Here is an 18972-nt window from a genome sequence, read left to right as displayed (position 1 = left end):
TAAACCTTTGAGCCGAGAGCCACATCTGAAGCATCTTAGTATTTAACAAAATGCCTTATAGGGAATAGCTGTCCATAGAAGCTTAACGAACAAATACTTTCTAATCTAATTTAATCTAACCCAGTCATGGAAGGCTCCAGGAAGAAATGGGACTCTGAGTGAGCCAGGGGGCTGGGGGACAAAACAGCCAACCACTCACCTGGGGCCATCCCACTGTAGGACACTCCAGAGACACGAAGGAGGGGGTTTCCCTCATGGTCCTTGCCCTTCACCTTGAGGTAGAAGCGCTCCTTGGGGGTGTGGAAGGGTGGCCCGCCCCACAGCTGGTGGGTGGAGCCATTGGAGAGGGTCTTCATGGGCAGGGTCAGGAGGGGCTTCCCTGAGCTCTGTGCCAGCTCCACTGAGTCTAGGAGGCCGGGTGCCTGCAGGCCCGTGGAATTGATCACCAGGGAGATGGGGACCCCTGCAGAGGGAAGGTGAAGAACAAAGTGCTGGTGTCAGTGTCTGGCTCTGTGATCCGCCTCAAGTAGGGGCCCTTGAACCACACCCCAGGGGTCCTGCTTGCCTGGCCCTTCCTACCTGGTTCCTCCTTCCCTACATAACCTGGTGCTGACTAATGCCGGGGGTGGGATAGGTAGAGAGGGACCGTGCTACTGTCCGTGGTGCTGAAACACCAGAGTCATCCAACCACGGCTTCCCAATGGCTGCATCCCCTCTGTCTGCACTGACTTAGAGTACCATGGAGTAGAACTGTCCCCCACCCCATTAGCTCTGGTGTGGGTCATAATCAGACAAGCTTCAGGGAATGGTCTAAGATAAAGCAAACACCAAGTCTGGGGACTCCAACTTCTGACCAGACTCTCCCCATGGTCACGTTTTCTTTGGTTTTCTTTACTGTCTTGATGGAAATGTGGTACTTTTCACACTATCCCAGAAGAGGCAGAACTGGACTCCAATTTCATAATATCTTTTAAAAATTTCTGTCATCCAGGCTGGAGTGCAGTGGTGTAATCACAGCTCACTGCAGCCTCAAACTCTTGGGCTCCGGCAATCCTCCCACCTCAGCCTCCCGAGTAGCTGAGACTACAGGTATGCACCACTATACCTGGCTAATTTTTTAAATTTTGTAGAGATGAGGTCTTGCTGTGTTGCCCAGGCTGGTCTTGAACTCCTGGCCTCAAGCTATCCTCCTACTTGGCCTCCCACATGTTTCTCTTTAAAAAAAATTATCATGACCTGGCATGGTGGCTCATGACTGTAATCCCAGCACTTTGGGAGGCTGAGGCAGGCAGATCACCTGAGGTCAGGAGTTCAAGACCAAACTGGCCAACATGGCAAAACCTTGTCTCTACTAAAAATACAAAAATTAGCCAGGTATGTAGCGTGCACCTATAATCCCAGCTGCTCAGGAGGCTGAGGCAAGAGAATTGCTTAAATCCAGGGGCAGAGGTTATGAGATTGCACCACTGCACTCCAGCTTGGGTGACAGAGTGAGACTCCATCTAAAAAAAAAAAATGATCTTGGATATACATCTTTATCAAAAGCAGAAACCCACAAGGTCACATGTGGCCTCCTGCACCCACTTCCATTGGGGACAGGCCCTGGGGACAGGTCAGTTTTCAGTCCCCATACCATCACTACACATAGGATATCTTGGCTGTCCTGGCTGAACAGTAGAATCAAAGTTTCCCTGCTTCTTCCCTTTCTGCTATCAGCAAAACACACAAACTGAGCAAGCAGCCCTTTTTCACTTTCAAGATATGACTCCCGGTCCTGGCAGGAAAACTGACAAGGGCTGACAAGAAAAACAAACATTAGAACAGACAGACTCGAAAGAAAGCACCGAAGGTCTGGCTTGCACCATTTTTGGTCACTGTTCAGGGTCCAGAGTCAGCCTGACCTGATCCAGGCTCCTCCTAGGAGGAGCTGAGCTGAGCTGAGCTGGTCCCTGCAAAAGTCTCCAAATGGTCCCATGACAGGGACTACATTTTCCCATCTATAAACTGAGACCTTTGACCTGGCCACCAGATGGTATTTTCTGGCGTGGAGCTCAAGCAGCCTGCACCAGAAGCCTGCCTCGGTGCCCAGGCTTCTCCCAGTGGAACCTTAGTGAGCATGCAGGCATTCTCGGACCCTGGTGGGTGGTTTCCAATTGGATGCCTGTGCCTCCACCCTCAATATCCCCCTAGGCTCCTCCAACCTTCCTCAGTCTTGGGACACCCAAATGTCCCCCAGGACATTCCTTCCTTTGGAGTAAGGCACTGCTTTCCTTTTTGGTAAGCCGTTAACTTGCTGGCACGTGTTCTTTCATTGAAGTGGCCTGCTGTTCACTGGAAAACCGAAGAAGTAGGACTCTAGGCAAATTTGTTTTGACAAAAAGAAAGGAGAAGGTGTGAACTCAATAATAAAGGGCACAGTGTCAGTGTCCCCCAGGACACTGACTTTAGAGGCAGGAAGGATGTTCTAAAGGTAAATGTCACAATGTCACCTGGCTGGGGCTAATGGAAAGAATGCTGGCCTGGAAGCTCAGTTTACATCGCTGTGGTCTGGGGGCACAGCCCCACTTGGCCTCCTGTACGGTCCCTTTCACAGTCACACACAGCCAAGCGTTCCCCCATCACTTCCCCGCTACCTCCCAAAGCCAAGCCCCAGGTCTTCAGAGGCAGCTCAGCACTGTCTGTAGGGTTGGGGTACTGTACCTTGCAAGGGCCACTCAAGGGTGCGGTTGAGGTCCAGCGAGGGCTGAGTGGAGAAGCCAGCTCGGAAGTCAATGTTGCTGACGCCTGTGATCCTCACGGAATGGCGACCACTGCTATAGACCTAGCACAGGCCCAGGTCTCACATCACCAGAGGATGGGACCCCAGCACTCCAGCTTAGGGCAGGAGGCAACCAACCTGACCCAGCCCTGCATCAGCAGCTGGAATCCTGCTTTTGTAGACACACGGGCAACTTACCTGCTCCCAAGGGGCCCAGCACAATGCTCCCCAAATGAAGGAGCTGAAGCCCCAGCTTATGACCCCAACCTGAGCAGCACTCTTGAAGCTGTGCTGCCCCTCAGCTCGCCTCAGCCCCTGCAGGCCCTGTCTGTCCCCCTGCACGTCTAACTCCCTGCCTTGCCCTCCCCACTGGTTTTATAGCTGTTGGCTCAGAGGTGCTCAGAGTTTGAAAGGCAGGTGGTGGTACTGCCACTTTACCTGCAGCACCTGGCACAGTGCCTGCAGAAGGTGCTCAATAAAGGTTTGCCTGGTCACCAGAAACCCCCACTCTTCCAGGGCAGCGGCCTGCCCATCCCAGGATGCTCCGTTGGGAGCCAAGCTGGCCCGCAGTCCCTCGCTCCCAGCACCTTGTATATTCCAGCAGGCCCCTCCTCTTCCTGCCAGCCCTGCCCCACTGAGCCCTCCCAGCAAAGTTGCTCTTGCTTCTTTTACACATTCTTCACAGCTTGGTCATGCACCTCTGAACCCTGAAGTCATTTCTCCAAGTCCTTCTTAAATGTTCCCAAACTAACCCCAAACCACTCAATTTCTTCTTACTGGTACAAGGCAGAATGCCTTGACCCTTTGTCCTTGACCCTTCCTCTGTCCTTGACCCTTTACTTCTATTGATATGACCATATCACCACCCACACTCTAGCCATCAGCTTCCCGAGGCCACAGGCTCCCCAAGGCAAGCAGGAGGAAGATGGTTCCAGCCCAGTGAAGCTAGTCCACTCTTCTCCTGAAACCCAGTGCCCCTACCTTGATGGACCACAGCCCGGGATGCTCAGGCTTAAAGGCTACGACCTTGGCCGAGTCAGGGATGTTGAGAAGCACTTTGAGGCCCTCGTCCTCCTGCAGGATCCTCCCTGTGGAAGCCCCAAGGGCTGCTCAGTCCCTAACCCTTTCCTGGGGGTGGCAGGATTCCCGCATGTCTCCAGGAATCCACAGTGCACCAAACACTAGCCTCAGTCTTCCCAGAACTGACAAGGGGTCTTGCCTTGAGCCGCTGCCTCACTCCATGCTCCACCCTCAGGGATAACCAGGGGTGGGCTGTGTGTTTGGCCTCTAGACCTGGGTGCTCATGACATCCTCAGAGCGCCATGGGGCCAGGTGACCACGTCTGAATCACACTGCCCCTGACTCTGTTGACCTTGATGAGCACTCAGCACCCGGAGCCCCAGCTTCCCATCTGTACGATGTGCTACGAATTCTCACCACCATGAGAATTCACCGGGGTACCATGGAAAAGACTTGGGGAGAGCCTCACGATCCAGGGACCGCCGTTACTTTAATTCCCATCGTCAGTTGCCATGGCCCTCCTGCTTCCTCGCACACCATGGGCACCCTCTCTCCACTTCGTGCCCCACCACCCCACATTTCCTTATTCCTGGAGCCTCATGTCTGAAGCCATGCCACCCTTGGTCTCTTTCTTTTTTCCATCCTGGGCTTCCAGCTCAGTCTTGGGGCCAAAGAGGGGGCCAATCCCGGGGTGGTCCATACCCAGTGGATCTTGGACTTCAATCTCAGGCCCTGGCCCACTCAATGAGATGGTGACCTCCTTCAGGCTGGGGTCAAAGGGGAGTTTCCATGTGTGCTCTCCCTCCTCCTCGTGGTCTGTGGACAGCAGGTGCACCTTGGAGGCCTGGATCGCTGACTCCACCCACTTCAGCACCTGGAGGCAAGTATGAGGAGCTGATGCCAGCAGGTGCCCACACTGCCTTCCCCCTCCCATGGATTTTAGGCAGCATAAAAACTTTCCAGGTTGCCCAAGGCCACCCCACTCTCCCATGTCCAACACCAGGCCCGATTCACACATGTGACCCTCCTGGCTTCTGTAGGCTCCAAGGTGTGAAGCCTGAATTCAGGCATTCGGAGGACTCAGCGCAGAAGGAGCAAGGGTGTGTCCCTCAGCTGGGAAGACTCTTCCCCACTTCTCCACCTGGCCTCCTTCCACAGCACCCATACTTCCTCCAGGTGCCTCTTACACACAATGAACCCTGGAGATCTGGAAACTTCCCCAGACTCATGTAGTTCATGACTGATTACCCCAGGGGCCTCCAACTGTTCTCCCACCAGGGCGCCATGTTTCTAAGCAGGACTGAGAGGCACTGCCGCAAAGACTTCATGTCTCTTTCCAATCCACAGAAGTGAGGAATTGCTGGATGGATTTTTGCAATGTTGAGAAATCCTAAATCCTTAGTTTCTATAATTAATTATTCATTCTAAAATCTTACATCCTTTGGACAAGTCCCACTGAGAATCCGATACAAGGTAAGGACCCTCTGCCTGGGACCTATCCCTTAGGTACACGTTTAGGGTATGACTTTAGGAGGTTCCCAAACTCCCTCAGAGATAATTCCCCTACGAAAACTGAGCACAGACTTATTTAGTTTCTCCAAATCCTGACCGTGGCCTTCAAGACCCTCTGTTCTATGGTCCTAGGCATCTATGCCAACCCAAGGTCACTGTGCCACTGCCTCTCCCTGCCTGCTACACTGGACCCCACCCCTCCCACAGGAAGCCCCCACCCACACATGCCGTGCTCTTTGCAGAAACGCCCTGCTTCCTCATCGACCATCTCCTTGCTATTCTTCAGCTCACTGCTTGAAGAGGCCTCTCTAATCCTGAAAAGGCTCTGTTCCCTGAAACATACTATTTCGCAGCAATCTGCACTCCAAGGGCTTCTCATCCCTACTGGCCTGGGAGCTCTGTGAGGGCAGAGACCTTCTGCTGCGCCTATGTGTGTCTCAGCCCTGAGCTCACTGCCAGGCACAGAGTGGGTGCTCAGGAGGCATCTGCTGGTTGTGTGAGTTCAGTAGGACATGCATCTCCTGGGCAGAGCCATCAGGCTGGCCTTAAGTCCACTTCTCAGGCACCTCACTCCACATCCCTCCTTTCCCCAGCTCACGCCTCCTCCTCTGCAATAGCCAAGTCACCTAGATTCCAGCAAGGAAACCAAGAAAGAGGGAGAGTCTGAACCTTCAAGTCTGAACCTTCTCTTTCCAGGCCAAGTTATCTCAAAGAGCGTCCATCCTGTGCAGACCCTAAAACTGAAACACAATGATCTCAACCATAAAATTGATACCACAACCACAGAAAGAAAAGAAAAACTCCAAGTGAATTCTGAACCCAGTCAACTATCCTTTCTCAGTAGGAGGACAACAAGAACTATACAAAAAAAGCCTTTAGTTAATAGATTTAATTTGGAAGAACTATCAGTATTGGGATTTTGAAACCATTTTATATATCTTGTTGGATATATAAAGCAAATAAGTAAAGATGTTAATATTTTCGGAATCAAGATTTTTTTCTTATAAACAAATGTAAGAGAGAGCTGTAAGTATAAAATCAAATGAGCTAAGCAAAAGATTCACAATGTGAAATTTGAATTGGAAATATCAGTGTAAGTTCTCCAGATAGAGACAGATGATAGGTAGGTAGGTAGGTAGGTAGGTAGGTAGGTAGGTAGATAGATAGATAGATAGATAGATAGATAGATAGATAGATAGGGCAATTGATCCAGAAGCAATGATGGCCCAAAGTCTCAATATCAATGATCACCACCAGTACCCAGATCTTGGTTTCTAAATACCTTTCCCCACTAGTGTTCCTTGGAGAAATGGCTAATTCCAGGTCTGGGGCAGGCAATTTATAAGGTGAGCCTGGGATGCTGGGTTATTCCATAAAACAAAGAAGTTCTCAAAGACAAATAAGGACATATCAAAAGGACATAGGAACCAGCTTGAAGGAGCTCCCACTGACTAAATTTGGGACAACTTGAACCCAAAAGAGAATAATAACTGTACTCAATTGAAACACATTGAATAATATAATCCATGGGCACATAATGGTATTCAAAAAAGAGAAAGCAAAATTCAAAACAGTAAAACCTCCCTTGACACCACTGAAGTGACTCCTCAATTGAAGAGAAAGAATTAAGTGTGATTCCGTGCCTTTTCAATAGAAATTGTACTTCGGAGAAACCAAATCATCCCTCACTTTTGATGCATAAAACTTCTTCTTCTTGGAAGAATGCCCACTCATAAATGTGGGAGGAATGATGCAGTTAGGAAATCATCATTTTGCAGCCCCTAATGAAATAATCATTTCAGGCAAGAGTCCTCAGTGGATGCTAAAACTATTAGATGAAAGGTTGATGGGAACTAGATGTCCACACAGAGCCAGAACATTACCCTACACTTGAGTCAAAAAGGCAAAAACACGGCCCAACCATGCAGAGAGCTGGCTGTTGCTACCCTCACCCAGTCATCGAACTTATCATCAGTAATAATGGGATGCTCAGACACTATTTGCTTCCTGGTGTGATACAACAGAAGACACACTCAGCACCAACTAGGAAATATATATTCCTGCCCAAAAGGTCAACCTTCATCGAATCAGGCCTTTGGACTCATCCAGTTTGGGGGAAACACAGGGGATTAAAAAAAAAGTTAATGACACCACGAGGAAATAATCAGAAGACTCTAGAACATGGGACAGGGTACGAATCCATGCCTCTTCAACAGCTTAGTGTCATAAAAAAAGAGCTGATGGCTTCAGACCAAAGAGGACTTAATAGACATAACAACCAAAGGAAACGCACAGCCCTTGATGAAATCCTGATTTGACGAAAACTGTGATCAAAGACAGTTTGAAGGCAGGGAAATTAGAACATGGGCTGTGTATGGGATGATACTAGGAAACTCATTAATTTTATTAGATGATATTGTGGGTTATGTTGAAGACTACCTTTTTTCAGAAATCCATGCTGAATCATTTATGGATAAGGTGTCATGATTCAGCAAAAAGTATAAAGAGATAGATAAAGCAAGTCGAGCAGAAATGTAAACAATTGTTGAATCTAGTTGGTAGGTGTTTCCTTTTTACTTTTCTGTACCTTGGAAATTCTTCATAGTACTTTTTTATTAAAGTAAAGGCATTTAAAAATAACAAGTATGCAGCCGGGCACGGTAGCTCACGCCTGTAATCCCAGCACTTTGGGAGGCCGAGGCGGGCGGATCACCTGAGGTCAGGAGTTCGAGATCAGCCTGGCCAACACAGTGAAACCCCATCTCTACTAAAAATATAAAAATTAGCCAGGCATGGTGGCAGGCGCCCGTAATCCCAGCTACTTGGGAGGCTGAGGCAGGGGAATCACTTGAACCCAGGAGGCAGAGTTTGCAGTGAGCTGAGATCGTGCCACTGCATTCCAGCCTGGGTGACAAGAGCAAAACTCCATCTCAAAAAAAAAAAAAACCAAGCAACAACAACAACAACAACAACAACAAAAGAAGTACGCTGTGACTTTAATATACACCTGAACAATCACAGTGGTATACTGTTGCTTGCCAACTCCAAGCTACTGGAAACGCTTCCTGAAAAGCTGTCTGAAGAAGAAAGGCAAAGCCACATTCAGCCCCAAGTAGAAAAAGTTCTGTGATTGATTAGCAATGTCTGCCACGAATGTGGGTTTTGAAAGTGGTGTCTTGCATGCTACTTATTGGTCATTCTTGCTCTAAATATCATAGTCCTTCAGCTCTGCTTACCATGTGATCTTCTACAAAAGGGAAAGGAATCAAAAGAATTGGAAAATGAGAGGTTTATTTTGTTTGTTTGTTTGTTTTTTTTCCAGACTGAGCTAGAAGATATGTGCCTAGAAGTTTATGGCTAGATTTCAACTATCACATGATAAGAATTCTGTATTCTGAAAATGCGTCTGTTTTTATAATTGGAGCTACTTCATTGTTGTGTCTTGCTTTGCTTTCTAAGTAATGTGTCTCTTAAAAAGGTCCCACCTGTCTTAGCCAAGGAATGAGGACAAGGTTCTTCATCCATGTGGGGGTGGACAGAAGGGAGCAGCGGCTGAGGACTCCCAGCTGGAGAGGCCCACAGAAGCTGGCCGAGCATGTGAGGCAACTCCCCCAACAGCAAAGAAGCAGGTCCGTGACCACCGTCCCCTTCACCCAGGCCAGGCCTTGTCAGGGGTCAGGAGGGAAGCGTCACTGAGCAAAGCACCAGTCAACAATTACCCAGAGGAGTGACACCCGCTACTGTGTCATAACAGCTGTTACAAGCTCGCTCTAGGATGTTCTAATGGAGGGAAGATGCTCGGCAATTCAGGCTACTGAACCACAGAGAAGGCTGGGACACAAGGCAGAAAGCCAGTGACCCACAGGATGACCTGCCCTGTAAGCACAACCCAACTTGGGAGTTGGGGGGTTGACCCACTTGCCCACAGCAGGGCCAGACCCCCTGTAGGGCCAGGCCTGGGGGCATTGCCTTCTAGACCTGTGGTGCCCCCAGGGTTCCGGCGCAGAGAGCCTTCATTAAGCCAGTTCAATGTTTAGCTGGCGAAGGCAATGGCTTCCAGATGTTAGAGGGGCTGGGGGGCCAGCGAGCCTGCGATGCACTGGGGCTCATCTCCGTCACCGATGGGGAAGGAACGAAAAATCTGGCACTGCTACCCCAGCCAGATGGCTGCTGCTCGGCCATTCACAGCAGATAAATCATCCCCAAGGATTGTCCCAGAACACTCGACAGCCAGGGCGGCTGAGGAAGCAGGGAAAGAAAGCCAGGGGATGAATGGGCCCCCGAGGCAGAGATGAGAACACTGAGGATGGGGCTGTGGGTCCCAGGCCCTGTGCCAGCAGGCTCACGGTGAAGTGACAGAGAGAGGACCCTAGTCTGGGGGTTTTGCCCCTTGCCAGCTGGGTACCCTGGGCACGCACTCGCCCTAGCAGAGAATCTTTTCCAGAGAGAGTTCCTACTCTTCAGGGGGCATTGATGGAACTGAGGGGCATATCTTGGGCTCCACACTGAAGCACAGGGGGGTGGGATGGCATTTAGCCATCTTACCAAGGGCTTCCCGTGCATGGCTTCCTCTCACCCTAGCTACCATCTCACCAGGTAGGGGCTCTTGTTAACCCAACTGCACACGAGAAGAAAGTGCGGCCCAGAGAGGTTGAGGACTGTGCTGGAGGTCACACTGCAGGTAAGTGGCAGGGCTGCAAGGCCTGAAGCCAGGCCTCTTGCCCTGGAGTCCAAGCCCTAACCACCTCCCCCTGGGAGGGGTCCAGGAGGAGGTCATCTCTGAGCCCCTGCTGATCAATTAATCAGAGTCACCTCATCAGACTCTCCCCCAGCAGCTCCCCCTCATCCCCCAAATCTTCCGCCCATCCTTACTGTCTTAGAAGCGCACGTCTCTCCTAGCAGATGCACAGAACCTGGGCAATTCACCCTTTGTTCCCTGAACATGGGAAGGCTCCCAGCCCACAGAACTGGCCATGCTGAAACGTGTGTTGTGAGTTGTGGGGTGGGCGATACAGAGGAGAGTAAGGGGCCCAATGTCCTCCCGGGAAAAAAAGATGGAGGGGCTTTCCCAGGCACAGGGGAGCTTCAGGACAGGCAGGTTTGCCCAGCTCTGCCACCTCCACCCCCACCACTCTCGGGGCTGGTGACAGTGCATTGGGCTGTGTGTCTGCCGGGGAACTTGGGGGAGGCTGCGCTGGCACAGCGGGTGCTTGGACTTATCTAAGATTTAATAAAAAATGCACAACTTTACGGCAGGTTCAAGGAGCCACGTTGCCTGCCTCTGACATGATCCCCTGCCTGTTTAAGGATTGTAAAAGCTCCAAATTTCCCCTGCCAGGGAGAGATCCTCACCTTCTTTTAGTTACCCTGGAACCCCAAGGGGTGATCCAGGTACTAGTGAGGCCAACTTCACAATTGAAAAAAGTGAAATGCTCCAAAGCAGTAAGCCCCAGCTGTGACTGATGGCCACCTCCGCACCAGCACTCAGAGCTGCACCTGGCCCGGGGCTCAGTAAACAAGGGGAAGAGAGTGCATGACGCCTCTTGGGCTGCACTGGATGTGCTCTGAAGAGGTAAAAGGATTAACGACACATGCACTGTTTGGAGCCTTTTGCAACTTCTGGGGAGTTCTCCCAGCTGGAGGCCCCTTGGCTAGGGTGAAGGCACCATTCATCTCTCCTGGGAGGGTGACCACAGCCCTGGCTGCCCAGCACCTTCCCAGGCTTGCCGAATGTCTGCGAACATCTGGAAGGGGCTAGGTCCAAGGCATTAAGCTAAAGAACGACAGAGCTCCGTGTCCAGGAAGGAGAGGGATCCAGGCCCCTACCCAGAGGCAGCCAATTCTGGCCACTGGTGGTCCTACCGAGTCAGGCGCGTGCTGCCCGGCCAGACTCTCACAGCAGAAAGCTGGCGCCACAGCCGGGAGTAGTGGACTTATCCAGGTTCCCAGGCTCAGGGAAGAGGCTTACGACAGCCCAGCCTCACACCTGGGCGAGTGGCCCCCATCAACCTGCCCAGCTGCCCTGTGTCTGATTTGCCCCTGGCAGCAACTCAGTTCCCATGCAATTGGCCAGATAGTTCTCCCCAAAAGCAAGAACTAACCCATCCTTCCACTGTGAAATGCCTCCCACCCTTGCTTGGGTGACTCGGTGCCAGGGTAGGCTGATATGCCAAAAACTGAAGCCTAAAGTGTCGCAGAGAACCACAAACGCCATCTGTCAACAGGGAGTTAAGGCATGCTAATCTAAACACATCCCTGGAGATAGCTCTCTGCAGCTCGTAAATATATACACACAAAACCCTCTCCCAGAGGCAACAAAGCAGGACTGGCTTGAGGCCACGACCAGGCCTGCCTCAGACACCCTGCCTCTCTCTCCTTCCTCTCACTGGGGACTTGGGCACCAGGGACCCTGTCCATTCACCAGCTATTTACCCAGCACCTGCTCTGAGCTGGAAAATGTAAAGTGCTGGGAAGGCCGTGGCCATGGGGACTCACAGTCCAGCCCCTGGAGACTTCACAGCCTAGTGACATTTAATAATCACAGTTATAAAGTTACGATTATGCAAAGTAGCACAGGGAGCTGTGAGGGGCACAGAAGGAGACCTAATTTTTTTTTTTTTTTTTTTTTAATCAGACGGAGTTTCGCTCTTGTTGCCCAGGCTGGAGTGCAATGGCGTGATCTCGGCTCACTGCAACCTCCGCCTCCCAGGTTCAAGAGATAGGAGACTTAATCTAGAGAGGAAATCAAGGAGGGTCTCTGTGAGGAGGCGCGCTTAAGCCAAGACTGGGAAGGTGAGAAGGAGCCAGGGGAGGAAGAGCTGGAAGAACGGGCCGCACCAGCAAAGGCTCTGGGTGGGGAGGAGCGTGGGACATTGGAGAGACAGCAGAGAAGCCAGCAGGGCAATAACAAGTTTGGGCAAGGGGATAACAGGGGGACCAGAAAGGCAGAGGGATCAGATGAGGGGCTGGATATTCTCCAGGGGACAAGCAGGAGGGACCTGGTTGTGAGGTGTGCCTGAGCAGGATCCAGTGGTGTGTGGGAGCCACTTGCGTAAGCTCAGGAAAGTTGAGTGTCAGCATCACTTCCCAACTCTTAACTTGGAATCAGCCGAGGTGGGAGTATTTACACCACGGAAATGGGCGTGCTTGTCCTTCCCAGAGAAAGCATTGTTAATCATTTCCCAGTTGGCTCCTGGAAGGACCCTGTGCCCCTGGGAGGGGATGGGAGTGTGGGGTGGAGGGAACGCAGGGACAGCCCTGAACAGGATGATACCAGGGAGCCCTGAGGGGAGGAAGGACAGACCCCTGTCCAGCAGCAAGACTGGGCAGCAGGTGCCTGCGGAACTCTGGGCTCTGAGTGAACCCAGATCCCGGCACCGTAGCCCACACAGCAAGCCAGCCCCTCCCTGGCCAGTGCCCAGCACCACTGCCTGAACCTGAGAGCTCCTGTGCTCCTCCAGCCACCCCAGGTTCCCTGACTCTGGGGAGACACTCAGAAGATGCCTCATACCCATACTTCTGCCACACTCTCTGGGGCCATCTTGTCAGCCTGGACCAACTGCTGAACCCAGGCCATCCCAAGGGGCTGCGTCAAGCCTCAGCCTCTTTACCTGCACAATTCTGCCTGGAAACACGGAAGCACCTGCCTTTGGGACAGGTGGAAGGGTTTGGCGAGATGAGATGATGTGGTGGTACCTGAGCACGGCGCTTCCTGTGCCTGCCACACAGGCTGCTCAGCTATCTACATACCCCTGCATCTCTGGGGGATTGGTTGCCATTCAACCACCTGGAGCCACAGGGATGGTCAATGTCCTCACTGTGCCCGAGTGACGGGCTCTGGGATGGTGCCTTCTCCCGGTGCTCACCTCTGTCACTTGCTGCTTGTCCAGGTGGAACACTTGCCCAGAGCTGGTGGCAGCGATCTCCTCATAGGCCAGGTAGCCAGGATGGGTGCGGTCGCCACAGTCCCCCGTCAGCACAAAGACCACCTGGAAGATGGACATGCAGCCTGCTCTCAACTTCCCTGGTCGGCTGCTTCAGGGATGAGCAGCAGGACCTCGATCAGGGTGGAGTGACCTGGAGTAGGCCCTTTCCTCTGTCTGGCACATGTATAGAATGACACATGACACATGAATAGAAGGGAAAATAGAAGTACCCCTCTCATGGGGATCAGGAGCTGATGCAGGATAAGTGCTCGGCACAGGGCCGGGAAAACAGTAGGTGTTCCATATTGGGAACTGCTATTGAGTCAACAACAAAGAAGGGTGTGGAAGTCGATTCATCTCAGAGTGGCCCCTGGAGGCTGCAGAGTTAGAAGAACCTTGAAGAACCCAAGCAAGTTCTAGACGCGGCGGCAGAGAAGCGGTCCCGGCCCTTTGGATCTTGCCCAAGGATGCCAAAGAGTTGGCCCTTCTCCCTCCCTTGATCACGTCCCATCTCACAGCCCTCACTGCAAAAGCCAGAAGCAAGGGATCTGACAGGTCTTCCAAACCCTGAGACAATGGCAAAGGGGACATGAATGGCAGAGACCAGGAGCAGAGGCGATGCCAGGAGGAAGATGGGTTGCCTGGACTTTGATGGAGATGAAAGGAGTAGGTGGCGTGGTCTCCATCAGGAACAAGCTGCGCCAGGGAAGTGTGAACCCTGGCCCGGGCCTAGAGCATGAGAGCACACTCACACTTCCCGGGCCAACTTGGTTCCGAGGCTCTGGCCATGCCTGGCAGAGGCTGGACCAGGGCTGTGGAAGAGAAGTGCACAGCTCTCTCTCCAGGTGGTGGTTCAGGTGGCGTGAGAGACCCCAGCTTCCTCGGGACCTCCTGGGGGACCCCACTCAGGCCCCCAAAGCCGGCTCACCCACCTGTGATTGTTTGAGCTGCAGGAGACGCAGCAGCTCTTCCTTCTTGTGATAGTCTTTGGCTCGGGCATCCGAGAAGACGTAGATGAAGGAGCCGGGGTTGGCAACCTCCACGGCAGCCTTAATGGCCCCCACACTCATCTCTGGGCAGTCACCACCTCCCTGGAGGGCAGGAACGTGTCAGCAGCTGCCACCTGCCTCCTCCAGATGGGACCCACCTAGGGACACCTCCAAAACCATTGGGTGTTGGGAGTCACATTGAACTGCCACCCGCCCACCCAGTCACTTCCTTCCCAGGGACATGATATAACATCCAACCTGCTTTAACTGTAGACAAGCAGCATCATTCATTCATTCATTTATTCACCCATGCAAGAGTGACACGGGCCCACCCCCACGGAAAGCAGTCACTACACCAATAAGCCCAGCACCGTGCCAAGTACTTCGAGTGGGCAAGGATGGAGGGGGTCATGGGAGCAGCTAACAGATGGCCTAAGGAAGCCACACATTTGCCCAGGAGGAGGGAGAGGTAGAGGCTGGGCAAGAGGGAGTCACTCGAAGCTACCTCCCCAAACCCTTTTGGTGGGACCCAGAGTGGGACAGAGGGTCAGGGAACAGTGCCCACCTGCACATAGAGTTCTCTCAGCTCCCTCTGAAACACCGCGGGGTCCGCTGTGAGGGTCACTGGGCCAATATCTGTGGAGAAGAGAGAGGGATGCCCAGATGGGCTGGGACTCCTAGACACACAGCCCGGTGGGCTGGTTTGGCGGTGACATGAGGATGGATGCTCAGAGGAGCCAAGGCTGGCACACAAGATGGGGAGAGATTAGGAAGCAGCTCTCGGAGCTGCAGGATCAGACCAGGAAACGAGGTCAGACCACTCTGCCCTGTGCCCAGTGCCAAAGCAGAGACCGAGCTCCAGGGAAGCAGAGGTGAGGCAGAGGGCAAGCTCCAGCTCCTCCCCCCGGACAGCAGCACCCAACCTTTGGTCACCAAGACTCCCCTAAGAACCCCCACCTCCACCATCCCACCGGCTGCCACTCAGTGGGGAAGGAATTCCAGGAAGACAAAGAAACGAGAAGCAAACAAACAATCCATTTTGGGACACACAGCAGCTCTCCAACACCAGCTGCTCAACAAGAGAAAAACCTTCCAGAAACCCCATCTATGTATGAGCTCATTTTAAAAAGAACAGCAATAAAAAGGACAAAGATTGACTGCATTTGAGGTTGGCAAGGACGTGGAGCAACTGGAACTTTCATTCACTGCTTGTGGGAACGCAACACGGTTTAACCTCTTTGGAAGACAACGGAAGTTTCTGAAACGTTACACATGCACCTACCATGGGTCCAGCCATTCCACACCTAGGTATGTCCCCAAGAGAAATGAAAACATATGTTCACACAAAGGCTTGTACTCAAAGGTTCATAGCAGCTGTGTTCACAACAGTCCAACACTGGACACGAGCCAGATGTCCGTCATCTGGTAGGGAGATAAACAAACTGGTAAATTCACAGAACCAGGTTGTCCTCAGCAATAAGACAGGACGACTACCGATACAGGCAACAACAGGGGTGCCTCCCACGCGAGAGAAGCCAGACGCAAAACAGCACATACAGTATGGTTCCATTTATAGTAAGTTCTGGAACAGTCAAAATTAGTCTAAGGTGAAGAAAAACAGAACAGAGGTTGCCTGAGGAGCTTGACTTGGAAGGAGCTGTCTGAGACAGAAACATTCTATATTGTGATAGGAGTGTGGGTTCCTCGGTGTATCATTTGTTAAAAGTATGCAGCTAAGATCGGAGCATTTCAATGTATGTAAATTTACCCTATAAGCAAAGCACTAGAACAAATGATCACTGAGTGGGGGCTGGGGGTGGGAGGAGGTACAGGCGAGACGAGAATGACGGGGCTGTTAAATATTTGGCGATGCTGGGTGATGGGTACATGGAGATTCATTATTCTCTTCTACTGGAGATTCATTATTCTCCTACTTATGTTGTATATGTTTGAAATGTTCTCTAATAGCTTTTTTTTTTTTTTTAAATAGCAGTAATGGAGATCCATGCCAACACAAGACAACACTACCAGTGCTGGACAGCACGGCTGGGGTTGTGGAGAGCCTTGCGGATAAGCACACAGTGGGCATTGTACAAGGTCGTGTGGACATTAGGTTTCTTAGGAAAATATTTGAGTCCTCGGTGAACTCTATGTATTTTATTTTATTTTATTTATTTACTGAGATAGAGTCTCGCTCTGTCACCCAGGCTGCAGTATAGTGGCGTGATCTCGGCTCACTGTAATCTCCACCTCCCAGTTTCAAGCGATTCTCTTGCCTCAGCCCCCCAAGTAGCTGGGACCACAGTCACGTGCCACCGTGTCCAGCTGATTTTTGTATTTTTAGTAGAGACGGGGTTTCGCCATGTTGGCCAGGATGGTATTGAACTCCTGACCTCAAGTGATCCACCTACCTCAACCTCCCAAAGTGCTGAGATTACAGGTGTGAGCCACTGTGCCCAGCCTCAGTGAACTCTAATAACAGACTATTTTTAGTTCAGCAATTCTAAGTTCCAGTCACTCTAAACAAACTTTCATTCTCAGCAACAAGTCAGTGGATCTCAGTCTTTCTTAGAAAGGAAAGCCTGTAGAATTATCCAGCATGTCTCACAATGATCAAGGACGAGCTGACGCCAGCTTTCCCCGGGGGCCCCTGCCCCTCTGCCCTGTGTTTCTCCATCTCGTCCCACCCTGCCCTCCCTCGCCTGCCCTGGCCATCCCCACCACGTCCTTTCCTCTGAACTCCACAGTAACGAATTCAGCCCGACTGCAGCAGCTTAGTCCTCAGCCTTGGAGCTCAGCCAGGTCTGATTGGAATCCTTCGTTTATCCTTTTTGGGCTCTGGGGCCTCTCAGGCAGCGCTCACTTCACTGCGCCAAGCCTCAGTTTCTTCATCTGTAGAACGAGGCATGTAACAACACCATTTCTCCCGACCAAGAACCATCGCTGTGAGAATTCAGTGAAGCCAGGTAGCTAAACCCCTGGCACGGAGCTTAGCACGTAGCTTGGCATGGAGCAAAGGCTCAGCAAATGGGAAGAGGATGTGCTGACTTGAGCGTGCACTTGGCCAGGCTCCAGCGGGTGTTCTCATACAGTGCAGTCAAAGACAGTCTCGCTTCAATATGAGGTCCTCAAATTCTACTTTGACTAAGAAGAGCAATCATTTTACTCAGTGCTGGTTATTTCATTGTTAGGTAATCACACATGTTCATTGTAAAAAGAAATTAACATGACATGAATGATAAGGACAGGCACTAAATACCTTGTAAGCTCCAGGCCATGTCCTGAGATACTTCCTGTGTATTAGCTCACTGAATTCCTCCTAGCACCTGGTAGGTCCAAGTCTTTTTTTTTTTTTTTTGAGACGGAGTCTTGTTCTGTCACTCAGGCTGGAGCACAGTGGTGCAATCTCAGCTCACTGCAGCCTCTGCCTCCTGGGTTCAGGTGATTCTCCTGCCCCAGCCTAGTAGCTGGGACTACAGGTCCCTGCCACCACACCCGGCTGATTTTTGTATTTTTAGTAGAGACGGGATTTCGCCATATTTGCCAGGCTGGTCTCAAACTCCGGACCTTAGGTGATCTGCCCGCCTCGGCCTCCCAAAGTGCTGTGATAACAGCAGGCACGAACCACTGCGCCAGGCCTTTTTTTTTTTTTTCCCTTTTGAGACAGAGTCTCACTCCATCACCCAGGCTGGAGTTCAGTGGCACAATCCTAGCTCACTGCAACCTCCAGTTCCCAGGCTCATGCGATTCTTGTGCCTCAGTCTCCCAAGTAGCTGGGATTACAGAAGTGTACCACCATGCCTGGCTAATTTTGTTTGTATTTTTAGTAGAGACAGGGTTTCGCCATGTTGGCCAGGCTGGTCTCAAACTCTTGGCCTCATGTGATCCACCCACCTCGGTCTCCCAAAGTGCCGGGGTCCAAGTCTTACCCACATTTTTACAGAGGAGAATATGGAAGCCCAGAGACGGTAACTTGTCCAATGACACACAGCCAATAAGTGGCAGTGCTGGGATATGAGCCCAGGTCTGGACAACCTCAAGAACAGAGCTGTTCTTAACTCCTGCTCTCAGGGAACTAGACATAGAAATTCCTGACAGGCAAAACAAAGCAAAACAAAAAAGGGAAGGGGCACAACTGCCTATTTTTTTTTTTTTTTTTTTTTTTTTTTTTTGAGACAGAGTCTCGTTCTGTCACCCAGGCTGGAGTGCAGTGGCGCGATCTCTGCTCACTGCAACCTCCACCTCCTGAGTTCAAGCCATTCTCTTGCCTCAGCCTCCCAAGTAGCTGGGATTACAGGCGCCTGCCACCATGCCCAGCTAATTTTTGTATTTTTAGTAGAAACGGGGTTTCACCATGTTGGCCAGAATGGTCTCGATCTCCTGACCTCGTGATCCACCAGCCTTGGGCTCTCAAAGTGCTGGGATTATAGGTGTGAGCCACTGCACCTGGCCAACTGGCTGTATTTCTACCAACCAGAGATAATAATTTTCATTTTTGTGTATAATCTTCAATTTTTATATTCATATATTTAAATGTATAACTATAACTTACAAAAATACATACTATTTTAAGCTGAATTTTTATTGAAGTATAAATAACACACTATTTCTAACCTGATTCTTTTCATTGAACAAGTATGAGCAAATTTCCAAAAAGTTGCTCAAGTATTAATTTTTTTTTTTTTTTTTTTTGAGACGGAGTCTCACTCTGTCGCCCAGGCTGGAGTGCAGTGGCCAGATCTCGGCTCACTGCAAGCTCCGCCTCCCG

At 51.2% G+C, this 18972-nt stretch overlaps 1 protein-coding gene across 1 annotated transcript in view; it reads right to left on the bottom strand.

Moving 5' to 3' along the window:
- HMCN2 (hemicentin 2) overlaps nt 1-18972 on the bottom strand; it is a 171793-nt gene that overhangs the window by 136947 nt on the left and 15874 nt on the right. Inside the window, exons 2-8 of the mRNA XM_008005927.3 lie at nt 14770-14840; nt 14148-14306; nt 13156-13278; nt 4481-4652; nt 3740-3846; nt 2701-2821; nt 200-463 (exon numbers count right to left, since the gene is read on the bottom strand). Coding sequence (XP_008004118.3) covers nt 200-463; nt 2701-2821; nt 3740-3846; nt 4481-4652; nt 13156-13278; nt 14148-14306; nt 14770-14840 — 1017 coding nt within the window. The remainder of the gene's footprint in view (nt 1-199; nt 464-2700; nt 2822-3739; nt 3847-4480; nt 4653-13155; nt 13279-14147; nt 14307-14769; nt 14841-18972) is intronic.

The sequence above is a fragment of the Chlorocebus sabaeus genome, chromosome 12 (genome assembly GCF_047675955.1).
Source record: "Chlorocebus sabaeus isolate Y175 chromosome 12, mChlSab1.0.hap1, whole genome shotgun sequence".
NCBI lineage: Eukaryota > Metazoa > Chordata > Mammalia > Primates > Cercopithecidae > Chlorocebus > Chlorocebus sabaeus.
Note: the sequence above shows the minus strand (reverse complement) of the source record. Positions and strands in the feature narration are given on the sequence as shown.